The sequence below is a fragment of the Podarcis filfolensis genome (assembly GCF_964270895.1).
Source record: "Podarcis filfolensis genome assembly, chromosome: 7".
Taxonomy (NCBI): Eukaryota; Metazoa; Chordata; class Lepidosauria; order Squamata; family Lacertidae; genus Podarcis; species Podarcis filfolensis.
The window spans coordinates 53,860,621-53,873,780 of NC_139603.1; the positions used below are offsets into that span (position 1 = coordinate 53,860,621).

Below are 13,160 nucleotides of genomic sequence, written 5' to 3' on the forward strand. Positions count from 1 at the left end.
CAGTACTCACGAACCGATCGGCTCCCCTGTTTGCAAGCCATCAATTATCTGCGCACCAGTCCCTGTTCAATCTCGCTGGAAAACATCAAATCCATGGCGCGAAAAAACTTCCTCGCGTCCTTCAGCATGTCACTATTCCCTGCCATCAGGGGCCGGACCCAGTCTCTAGCCCCCCCTTCGAGATGGCCAATCACAAACGCCACTCGCGATGCCTCATCGGGAAAGTCGTTAAACTGCAGTTCAAGAGCATACTGCATCTCTGTCCTAAAGGCTTGGTAGTTCCTGGGGTCCCCCCCAAACTTCTGCACCATTCCTGGCATCTTTCTTGCTAGTGTAGCGCCTTTTGCCTTTTCTGCATCCTGCGCCCTCCTTTCTTCTAGCCTCGCCATTTGCATTGCTAGCTGGAGTTCCAAAACTCTGTACCTTTCTTCCAGAGTTGGACCTTCTCCAGCTCCTGCTGCTCCTCCGGCTCCAGCTGGGTTGCTCATGATGCCTCTCTGCACAAGCTGCTTTCAGGGACTGTCCGATTGCTGTGATGGGATGGTGAGCTGCTTGTGCGTAAAATCCTGATCCCTCAGAGTTTGGCTAAGTTCCCAAACCTCTGTCTGTGATGGAGCTCCTTAAGCATGGCTCCATCAATCGCTCGTTGAATCGGACAGTGGGCGTTTACGGAACTTCTTCCAGCATAAAAGCTCCTTGACGGAAACGCGTCTTCTGGACTCTCGGCGTGACAGTTTCCGCCGAGGAGTGGGTATGCCTACGGGAGGTCCTGAAACCTCTCCACTGTTCCCGCTTGAAGTATCTCTGAGCTCTCCCTCCGACTCACTTTCCCTTGTAACTCCACTTCTCCCCCTGCTGGTCCCCTCCTCCGCTGAGTGGTCTCTCTCACCCTCCATGAGCCCTTTCACCTCCTTCGTCTCAGATGACAGTTCCCTGACATCGGCATACACGTGGGCCTTCATATCAGGAAACCATGAGCTGCTTTACTCAAATGCTGGGAAACTGGATTAGTTTTCCTTCCTTAGAAGAATACCTGAGCTCAAGGACTTACTCTTGGTGGTTGAATATGCTTCTGATTTTGCCTTGTTCAATCGTTATAATGACGTATTTGTTTATCTGCGCAATCTCATTTTTGCTATATGTCTACAAGAAGAGGAATAACCAGCAAGAAACTGATTTTGATACCAAATGTTGGAAAAAGCCAAAGCAAGTTACGGCTCAAGTTTTAGATATATTTGGAAAGATATGGCATGGTGAGTAAATGTTTCTTTCATACCAATAATTCAGCTACTATACTTTCATAGGACTGAGCATCAGAATTTCAGACTTGAGGCCCTGGAACAATAGTTACCACTACTGGTTTTTACCATGTGGTGGGTACACAGTGAATTTAATGAGTATATCATCATGTAGTGAGACTTTGAGGGTGCAATTTTGCATCCCAGAGGGTTGAGAAATATCATTTATATGTGAGCACAACAGAGAAAGTCCTGGTCCGTGTGGATGACAACCTAGTATCCAGAATGCTGCAACATATAGGAGAGCTTTTTACCTGATCTTAAATTACAGTTTTCTGAACCACAGTGTTTTCTTCCAATAAAAGATTGCAATATTCCATTTATTTTTCAACAAAATAACATTTATTTATTGCATTTTATATTATTTCAGGTTATGAAGTTTTGGCATGGAACATCTCCCTAAAGGACCAGTGCTTATTATCTATTATCACCCAGTTTGTACTATTGACTATTTCTTCCTTATCGCTAGACTTTTCTTTTTTCTTTTTTTTTAAACTTCTTTTTATTCATTTTCTATAACCAAACAACAGCAAAGAAAGAAAAAGAAAAATAGCCAACACATACCAAAAAAAGAAAAGAAAAGATCAACCAAATCAAAACACCTAAACCAACCAAAAAACAAACATTAATTAACAATAAATAACGTTTGACTTCCCTCCATCTCGGTTTTGGGTTATGTGAATATTAAATCTATTCTGCAGTTTTTCATTTTTTAGCGTAAACACATCGCAAGGGTTATATTAAACCTACTGTGATTTTTATATCTCTAGAATTTGTTTCCATATATGTTATGAATTTAGACCAACTGTCGATAAACCTTGAACCTTGGACTTCCGGTTGGCGCCAGCGCTAATGGCCGCCTCTCGCTGAGCTCCGCTCAGGGAGGCTTCTTCACGAGTTCGGGTCTGACCGCTACGGCGAAGCGGGGACCCCTAAAATCTCAGGCGCAGAAGCCTGAGAGCAAGGAGGCTCGGCGGGCACCTTAAGCGCCCCCCCTTTACTGCAAAGGAGCCTTTTTAAAGGCTCCGGAGTGGCAGCGGGGAGCGCGGTGCTGAGAGCCGCTACCCAGCCCGTGAAGTGAAGCCGCGTCGCCATTGACGGAGAGCGCCGACTTCTTCCTGACATTTGGATTACAAATTGGACTACCGTGAGTAAGACTGAGCAACAAATTTAAAAGGAAATTACTACAAATTGGCTGAAAGCGGAGAGGGTAAAAATTAAGGAAGTCTGCCTTCTCCGGACTGCATGTAAATAAAGCATCGAAACAAGAAGCTGCAATTGACAGAAAGCGTTTTAAAAGTGACGGACTCAGGCATTGGACTCAGTTCCCCCCCTTAGCAGGCAGGGGCAGGGGGGGAAGATTTATGATCTGTTTTACCTGCATGAAAGAAGCTTAGAAGGGGAAAGTTCTGCCGTTTTAAACCCTTGGGGAGGACTGCCTGGGAGTGAGTTACCGGGACTGAGAACTGTCATTTGAGACTTGCTACAAAGTAGGCGCTTTGCTGGATTACAAATTAAAGACCTGACTTGCTATAAATTTGGAACTTTGGAAAGATACAATTTGACATTTTGGAAGATATTGGATATTTGGTTGCTACCTTTGTTTACCTAGGAAGGGAACTTTTGTTATTTTGTATTGGAAGCTTTGAACTGCTCCATCTAGAGGCTGTAGGAAAATAGCCATTATTTTTCACTGTAAGGAACAGACTTGTGGAAATTTCCAGCTGAAAGTGATTCTCGTGGGAAAGACCTTGGGATATGAGTGGCCCAACAGAGGAGAGAATAACAAGGGCTAAGAGTAAAGTTGAACAAAAGAGAAGAGGTTCAATTGTACCACCTGCAGCCCCTTTAACTCCCTCCATGGATACAGTAACAATAACAAAGGCATTAGTCAAGATAAATGAAACTCTAGAAGGGCTAACAAAGCAGAGCACTGAAAATTCCAAACAGTTGAAAGAATTATCAACAAAATTGGATCTGAATACAGAGACTATAAATAAATTAGTTCAAGAGAATGAAATAACTAGAAAGATTGCAGAGGAGGCAAAAATTTCGGCAGAGGAAGCAAAACTTTCTGCAGGAAATACACAGGAAAAGATAGTACCAGTCTGTAAAAAGCTGGAATAACATGATGCTGCCCTGTCCTTATTGGAATTACAGAGAAAAAATAAAAATTTGAGACTGAGATTGATTCCAGAAAATGAAAAGGATAATTTGATAGACTATTTGACAAAAGAATTTCTGGATTTTTGGCAGGACAGCTTGAAAGAGGAGGAATTTAAGATAACAACTGCTTTCAGACTGGGAAGGAAACAGAACAGAAAGAGCCCAAGAGATTGCCTTATAACTCTGAGATCTCAGGAGGAGAGAGATAAGATATTGAATCTACATTTTCAAACAGCTCTTGAAATTGAAGACTCGCGTGTGCAGATTTTTAAAGATATCCCTAAAAATATCCTGGAAGCGAGGACACATTACAAGGATTTGGTCACTCTATTGAGAAAGAACAACATACTATTCAGATGGGAGTTCCCACAAGGCCTGTCTTTTAACTACAAAGGAAAGAAAATCAAGATAAAAACAGTGCAAGATAAAGAACAGTTCATGACAAGGAATGAGGAGGATCTTCTCAAGGAAACGGCGGAACCTACAGACCTAGAAAATCTACCAGATATCTCAAACTTATCTTTTGGAGCCAAAAAATCATCAGAAGAAGACCTCCCTGGTGCTGTTGGAGGGGTAACCAAATAAATAACAAGATGTCTCTGCATTTTCTAAGTTGGAATTGTAATGGTTTGAATCTTCCTAGAAAGAGACGAGAAGTCTTTCACATCTTAAAAAAAGAACAATTGGACTTGATTTGTTTACAGGAAACCCATGTGACTAGAGTACACCGAAAATTACTTATTAATAAAAGATTAGGACAAGAATTTATTTCATCAGACAAAGTGAAGAAAAGAGGAGTGGTGATTTATGCAAAGGAGAAGTTGGTCCCTAAATTAATATTTAAAGATGAACAAGGAAGGTATTTGGCAATTGAAATTCAAGTACAAGGAGAAAAACTATTGATAATAGGAGTCTACGCACCAAACGAAGGGAAGTCAGAATTTTTCAAGAAATTGCATGAGACACTAATAGACTTTTTGGATTACAATGTAATCTTAATGGGAGACATGAACGGAGTGGTCTCTACAAATATGGACAAAGCACGGATAAACCTTGAACCTTTTTGCTGTCTAATGCTCTGCGTCATTTTTGCCAGATCCATATACTCAAATAATTTAATTTGCCAATCTTTAACGGTCGGGGTATTTGGGGTTTTCCAATTTTGTGCTAACAGAATCCTGGCAGCTACAGTTGCATATTGAAACATTATATAATCTTCTTTCTTAATCTCCTCTCCGATCATTCCCAGAAGGAAGGCTTCGGGCTTTTTGACAAAGGTGTATTTAAGTATTTTCTTTAGTTCGTTCTAGATGGAATCCCAAATTTTTTTAACTTCTGCACATTTCCACCACATGTGGTAGAAGCTTCCCTCTTTAGATTTACACTTCCAACACCTTTTGTCGCCAGTCTTATAAATTTTTCGCAATTTCACAGGGGTGATGTACCAATGATACATCATCTTTTCCGTATTTTCTCTGAGGGCAGTACAGGCTGTAAATTTCATTCCTTTAGTCCACAACTTCGTCCATTTTTCAAAATCCAAATTATATCCAATGTCTATTGCCCATTTTACCATAACCTCCTTAACCTCTTCGTCCTTGGTGTCCCACTCTAATAGCTGATTATACATTTTAGATAGCAGTTTAGTTTTACTTTCTATTATCTCTACCTGGAACTTTGATTTTTTCTAATTCATTCCAATCTTTTTATCTTCCTTCCATAAGGCATTAATTTGATGATACTGCAGCCAACCTGTTAATTTGCTTTTTAACTCTTCATAAGATCTAATTTTCCATCCTCTTTCCGATCTTTCCAGGAGGTCTTCATAGGTCAATCTCTCACCTTCCATATTTGTTTTTTTTGGTAGTTAATATGTCGATAGGGGATAGCCACCAGGGGGTATTTTTTCCAGTAGTTTTTTATTCTTTTCCCACGCTTCTAACAATGTTCCTCTGATAATGTGGTTTGAGAAGCCTTTATGCACCTTTTCCTTATTCTGCCAGAGATAAGCATGCCAACCAAATCTTAAATCGAAGCCTTCTAAATCTAGCAGATCTGTGTTTTTTAAAGTAACCCATTCTCTAAGCCAAGAAAGGCACGAGGCTTCATAATACAGTCTCAGATTTGGGACCGAGAATCCTCCTCTGTCTTTTCTGTCCATTAGCAGTTTAAATCTAATTCTCGGTCTTTTACCTTGCCATATAAATTTAGAGAGAATTTGTTGCCAATTTTTAAATATTGCACTTCCTCTAATCACTGGGACATTTTGGAATAAAAATAGAAGTTTCGGTAATATACACATCTTGGTTGCAGCCATTCTGCCTGACCAGGAGAGTTTTATCCTATTCCAAGTATCTAGTTCCTTTTGGATTTCCTTCCAGGTGTTTGTATAGTTATCAGCCATTAAGTTTATATTTTTCATCGTTAGCCACACTCCTAGATATTTTATCTTTTTTGCTTCTTTGATTCCTGATTGGAGTTCTAGCTGCCTCCTTAGATCTTCTCCCATATTCTTAACCATCATTTTAGTTTTAGTTTTATTTAACTTGAAGCCCGCTACTTTCCCAAATTCCTCTAGAAGTGCCAGAACTTTGTCAGTACTCTGTATAGGGTCCTCAACTGATATTACCAGGTCATCCGCGTATGCTTTCAGTTTGAATTCTTTCACCCCAATTCTAATTCCTCGTATCTCAGATGCTTTCCTTATCTTATTTGCAATTACTTCCAACACCATTATGAAAAGAAGCGGTGACAAGGGGCAGCCTTGTCTCGTACCCTTTGAAATTTTGAATGTGTCAGATAAGTTGTTATTAATAATCAGTTTGGCTCTTTGATTTGAATAAATTGCTTTGATTCCCTCCATGAAAGCACCTTCTATCCCTGCTGTCTCCAAACACTTTAATAGGAATCGCCATGATACATTATCGAATGCTTTTTCTGCATCGATAAAAATCAATGCTGCAGGAATTTCGTTCTTCTTTTCCAAGTATTCAATGATATTTATTATATGCCTAACATTGTTTTTTAATTGTCTATTAGGAAGGAATCCAGCTTGATCCGTATGTATTGCATTTTTTAGATAATTCTTAAGTCTGTTTGCCATTATCTCAGCGAATATTTTGTAATCGTTGTTAAGAAGTGATATCGGTCTGTAATTTTTTATGTTTAATTTGTCTGAGTCCGCTTTAGGTATCAGCGTTATGTGAGCATCTTTCCAGGAGATACCAATCTTCCCTCCTTGTAGAATATTATTCATTACCTCACATAACACCGGGGCTAAGTATTCTTCGAGGAATTTATAGTATTTGGCCTATAATCCATCTGGACCTGGTGCTTTCCCCAGTTTCGTTCTCTTTATTGCTTCCTGAACTTCATCTACTGTTATGCACTTATTCAGTTGGATTTTCTCTTCCTCCGTTATAGATGTTATTCTGTTATTTTCTAGATATTTTCCTATTTCTATTATGTCTTCTTCTTCTTTCTGGTAAAGTTTTTCAAAGAATTTTAGGAAATTTTTCTTTATTTCATTTGGTTCTTCCACAAGCCTTTCTTCTATTTTTATCTTATTAATCACATTTTGCTTTTTCCTTTTTCGTAGTTGCCAGGCCAGGAATTTCCCTGTTTTGTTTGCTGATTCGAAGAATTTTTGCCTCATTGATTTGATTCTCCATTCGACTTCTTGGTTAATTAGCATTGAATATTGTGATTGTAACAATTTGGATGTTTGTTTGGTCTGTTCATCACTAGGATTTATTATTAATTTTTTCTCACAATCTCTTAATTGGGTCAGGATTTCATCTTTCTTTTGTTCTCTTATTTTTTTCCTATGGCTGTTTTGTTGAATTAAAAAGCCTCTTAGCACCGCCTTGCTGGCGTCCCAAACTGTGTCAATGTTTGTCTCTTTATTAAGGTTTAAGTCAAGGAAATCTTTTAAGGTTTTTTTGGCCTTCTCAGTTACCTCCTCATTTTCAAATAGATATTCGTTCATTCTCCATCTGTACACACCCTGTACTCCACGCTTAATTTCCAAGGATATCGAATTATGATCAGAAAGGGTTCTGGGTTGTATTTCACATTTTTCAACTCTTGTTACTAATTCTCTTGATACCCAAATCTGGTCTATTCTACCCCAGCTCTGATGTGGCTCTGAGAAGTATGTAAATTGTTTTGTCAGTGGGTTTTTGTGTCTCCAAATGTCCGTCAAGTCTAAGTTTTCTTCAAGGTTTTTAAATGATCTTGGTAGTTTCCCTTGACTCAATTTTTTCTTTTTTGCACTTCTGTCTAACTCTGGTATTGGAACTCCATTTAAATCATCTAATAGGATCAATTTATGAGGCTCTAAATCCAGTAATATTTGTTCCAGTTTTTTAAAAAATTCTGCTTTATTCGTGTTTGGGGCATAAACATTTACCACATTTAATTTTTCTCTCTGGTGGTTAATCTGTATCCCCACGATTCTCCCTTCCTCATCTTTGCATATTAATTTGGGGTCCCCTTTTTCTTTTGCATATATCACCACTCCTATTTTTTTGTTTATATCTGAATTAATGAATTCAACACCCAACCTTTTGTTTATCAAAATATGTTTGTGTTTTTTGGCCACATGTGTTTCCTGACAGCATATCACATCAGCATTCTTTTTCACCAAAACCTTCAGGATTTTATTCCTTTTAGATTTGTCATTTAGTCCGTTCACATTCCAAGATAGGATTTTAAGAGTCATTATCGTATGCGTTTATTTTTTAATTCTTATTGCACACGTGCACAAGCTAATAATCTAATTTTCCTGTTCCTTGTAGTTTCTTCCTCGTTTTCTTCCTCTTCTTCTCCTCCCACCGCCCCCTCTTCCTCTTTTTCTTCCTCTTCTTCCTCCTCTTCTTTCCCTCTCTCTCCTTTCTCTTTCCCCTTCTCTTTCCTTCTCTTCTTCTCTCTCTCCTCTGTGAATCTCTCTCCCTCTTCCAACCTTTCATCCACTTTCCCAAGTTCCTTCTCGTATCTTCTCAGGAATTTATCAGCTTCTTGGGTATTCATAAATCTAAATCTCTTCTTATCGCTAGACTTTTCAAGGAGACAGGGAGAGAGTGCTTTACAATAATTGATGGTGCCATATATCAGTTTCCAGGTAAGTTATTAAATTTAACTCATGCTTTTTTACATAAAATATGTGAAATATGATATAAAATAAAGCTATAAGATATAAAACAATGCTATAAAATATAAAACAGTGTATCAGAAGCAGGTGAAAAACAACGCATGAAATATCACCAAGTGTCCTCAGAAAAAAGGAAGTTGGAAACGGCAGGCTTGCTTTTGGCCATTTACAACATCAACCTCTTCTCCCAATAATGTTTCAGGCATCGTATTTGAATCAGGCTATGTTTCCAATACAGCATGTCAACCTGGGTCTTTTGGCCCTTGATCGCAGATTGCAGGAAAACCTGACCTGACCTCAAAACAGCTATGAGAGTGCTTCTTCTTCTTCTTTTTTTACTCTAGTAATTGCAAGACAATTCCTGTGCTTCCAAGCAGAAATTCCATGCTTTCTTGTACAACTTGTCTACATTCTTCCTCAGGGATCTAAGAACTGAAGGAATCTGGATAATGTGACATCTGATTTCTATGCTGTAACTGCAGGCTCTCATATAATAATAGCTGCTGACATTAATACTAGAATACTACTAGGTTTAGGAAAATACGTCTCAAAGTTTAAGATATCCTCAAGTACAAAGAGTTTTGCAAAATTCAGTCATTAGTAAAGATGGATATTCTTTACTGGAAAGAACAATGCAAAGTATGGGAATCTGCTTGGGAGCATCTGCATTAGCAAACCACCTGTGCAAAATCCTCTGTATTCAAACACCACTGGGTGGCAACTGGGATGGGGTGGGAGCTACAGCTAAGGAAAAGGACAGAAGCCCAAGTGAAGTCCCAAAGACATGTCTGTGGCTTTCATAGCAAGTCCAACCAATCACCAAATCTGCACACAGATCCCAGAAAACATGGCCCCACCCAAACACATGGCCAATCAAGCACTCCCCCACACAGCTTATATGCCCCCATGTGACACTGCAATCAAACACATGTGGCAACCTTGCTGTAGTGTTCATGGCCCTCCACTGCCACTCCCCCCACATCACCTTCCTCTGATGACACCACAGAAAGGTCATGAAAGGAAGGAAAGAAGGACCGAGTCCAATGTGGCCCAGTCGCACAGTGTGCTCTTCAGGGGTATTCCACTGGTTAATTAATGCAGCATATGCTGAACTATTCAAAATTTTAAAAGATGATGCTGTCAAGGTGCTAAACTCAATATGCCAGCAAGTTTGGAAAACTCAGCAGTGGCCAGAGGATTGGAGAAGATCAGTCTACATCCCAATCCCAAAGAAGGGCAGTGCCAAAGAATGCTCCAACTACTGCACAATTGCACTCATTTCACACGCTAGCAAGGTTATGCTTAAAATTCTACAAGGAAGGCTCAAGCAGTATGTGGACCAAGAACTCCCAGAAGTGCAAGCTGGATTTAGAAGAGGCAGTGGAACCAGAGACCAAATTGCAAATATGTGCTGGATTATGGAGAAAGCTAGAGAGTTCCAGAAAGACATCTACTTCTGCTTCATTGACTATGCAAAAGCCTTTGACTGTGTCGACCACAGCAAACCATGGCAAGTTCTTAAAGAAATGGGAGTGCCTGATCACCTCATCTGTCTCCTGAGAAATCTCTATGTGGGACAAGAAGCTACAGTTAGAAGTAGATATGGAACAACTGATTGGTTCAAAATTGGGAAAGGAGTACGACAAGGCTGTATATTGTCTCCCTGCTTATTTAACTTATATGCAGAATCCATCATGCGAAAGGCTGGACTGGATGAATCCCAAGCTGGAATTAACATCACCAGAAGAAATATCAACAACCTCAGATATGCAGATGACACAACCTTGATGGCAGAAAGTGAGGAGGAATTAAAGAATCTTTTAATGAGGGTGAAAGAGGAGAGCGCAAAATATGGTTTGAAGCACAACATCAAAAAAATGAAGATCATGGCCACTGGTCCCATCACCTCCTGGCAAATAGAAGGGGAAGAAATGGAGGCAGTGAGAGATTTTACTTTCTTGGGCTCCATGATCACTGCAGATGGTGACAGCAGCAACGAAATTAAAAGAAAAAAAATTTCTTCTTGGGAGAAAAGCAATGACAAACCTAGACAGCATCTTAAAAAGCAGAGACATCACCTTGCCAACAAAGGTCCGTATAGTTAAAGCTATGGTTTTTCCAGTAGTGATGTATGGAAGTGAGAGCAGGACCATAAAGAAGGCTGATTGCTGAAGAATTGATGCTTTTGAATTATGGTGCTGGAGGAGACTCTTGAGAGTCCCATGGACTGCAAGAAGATCAAACCTCTCCATTCTTAAGGAAATCAGCCCTGAGTGCTCACTGGAAGGACAGATCCTGAAGCTGAGGCTCCAATACTTTGGCCACCTCATGAGAAGAGAAGACTCCCTGGAAAAGACCCTGATGTTGGGAAAGATGGAGGGCACAAGGAGAAGGGGACAACAGAGGAAGAGATGGTTGGATAGTGTTCTTGAAGCTACTAGCTACTATTTCTGGGTTAGCGGAGTCTGTAACCTGAAGCGTATGTAACCTGAAGCGTATGTAACCTGAGGTACCACTGTACTGTATCCAAAAGCTCTGCAGCCTAAAGGGATTGAAGTTTTGGGTGGTGCAGCAAGCACTATGGACTGTATTTTTATCATAATGCAAACCTTAATGTACTACAAACTTCACTTGAGGAACCCATGTTTAAAAAGGTGGCCACCTCAGCACTCAACCCCACTCTCACCATACTGTCAGAACATCTGAGCAAAAGAGGAATTAGCATAAAGTCCCCCTCCATGAAATCCTAGTTGAAATGGATTGGCAGAGAGCTATGATTGTGATCCATAATAGTGCAATACGTTTGGAATAATGACACTTGTATTGTATCCACACTATTTCCTAAATAAGTTTCACAAAAAATGCATTCTTCTATTTGGGACTTATTTTGTCAGGGTGGAAGACGGCTTATGATGTGGCCGGGTTGAAAGATTTCAATAAAGCTGAATGTGTGGAAATTTTGAAGAAAGGTCATTCACTGGGCATTTCCCCTGGTGGAGCTAGAGAAGGAAACTTCAGTAATGACTACAACATAATGTGGGGTAACCGCACAGGTTTCGCTCGGATAGCTTTGGAGGCAAAAGTGGTGAGTGATCTTTGTGCAATTTGCATTGACTTCACGATTATCCTAGGTAAGACGTAATGTGTTGACATCCTTGATCTAGCATCCTAAGTAGTTGAGGATGGCAAATCCCCTATTTGGGGGTCAGATGATATCTGGAGCTCCAAGTATTTCCCATCCCTGCTTTTTTTTTTTTTAAAGCTATTATAATCACTTACATTTAAAAAGAAAAATAGCTTTTTTCTTTTTCAATTCTTGAAAATCTGGGGGACAGCATGTGCAATTTGAAGTCAATTATGTCTTGACTTTACCTTTTGATTTTGATTTTTGATTTTATTCTTTTAGCCCATCATCCCTATATTTACACAAAACATTTGTGAAGCATACAGGAACATTGGAAAGTCAAGTGAGTACCTTGGTTGATCAAGAAATCTGCTTTCAGGCAATAAACATATTAATAATATATAATTTTTAAAAAACAGAATACCTGCTAGTAGAGTTTATTCAGTGTACACGGATCTGCAAAAGCTGTGCTGCCTGTCTCAGGACTGAGTGAACATGTCCTTGCTAAGTTTTTTATTAGATTTTAAAGATAGCTATAATCTATAAAAGTGGTAGGAACCCCAGCATGGAGAGGAACTGAGCAGGAAAAATACCATAATCTGCAGTCTATTTTACAACTTTTGACCTTTTTGAAGAGTTGAAAGGATATGTTGCTTTTTCTTTTCCAAAAGTCTCATTTAACTATTTAACTCTTCCTCTCTGGGATGAATTGGCTGGAATTGCTAAAAATTCAGAATGCCAAGTAATTTCAAATTTGATATGGGGTAGCTTTCTTTCAGACTCTTTCCCCTTTCAAACATAGGGCTGACAAGATAGTTACCGTATTTTTCGCTCCATAGGACGCACCGGCCCATAGGACGCATCAAGTTTTTTGGGGGGGAAATAAAGGGAAAAAAAATTATTTCCCCCCCAGGCGCTTGTGGTGCCGGCAGCGGGGAGAAGCGCTCTGCTCCCTGCCGCCCACCTTCAGACCAGGTCCGGGGACAGCGGGAAGACGCGCTGCGCCTCCCAGCTGTCCCCGGAGCTTGCGAGGCAGGCAGCGGGGAGAAGCGCTCTTCTCCCCGCCGCCCACCTTGAGATCAGGTCCAGGGACAGCGGGAAGACGCGCTGCGCCTCCCAGCTGTCCCTGGAGCTTGTGGGGCAGGCAGCGGGGAGAAGCGCTCTTCTCCCCGCCACCCGCCTTGAGATCAGGTCCGGGGACAGCGGGAAGACGCGCTGCGCCTCCCCACTGTCCCCGGAGCTTGCGAGGCAGGCAGCGGGGAGAAGCGCTCTTCTCCCTGCCGCCCGCCTTCAGACCAGGTCCGGGGACAGCGGGAAGACGCGCTGCGCCTCCCCACTGTCCCCGGAGCTTGCGGGGCTGGCGGCGGGGTCTCCCCTCTCACTCTGCAGGCTTCAGCGAAAGCCTGCATTCGCCCTATAG

General features: G+C 40.8%; 1 protein-coding gene across 1 annotated transcript; it reads left to right on the forward strand.

Moving 5' to 3' along the window:
• Positions 1–949: 949 nt before the first annotated feature.
• LOC310767383 (DGAT1/2-independent enzyme synthesizing storage lipids-like) lies at positions 950–12,556 on the forward strand (the record flags this gene model as incomplete). Its single annotated transcript, XM_083624253.1, has 6 exons — positions 950–1,263; positions 1,678–1,756; positions 8,511–8,586; positions 11,511–11,701; positions 12,023–12,083; positions 12,543–12,556. The coding sequence occupies exons 2-6, from the start codon at positions 1,685–1,687 to the stop codon at positions 12,554–12,556; spliced, it is 414 nt and encodes a 137-aa protein (XP_083480379.1). The 5' UTR covers positions 950–1,263; positions 1,678–1,684.
• Positions 12,557–13,160: the final 604 nt, after the last annotated feature.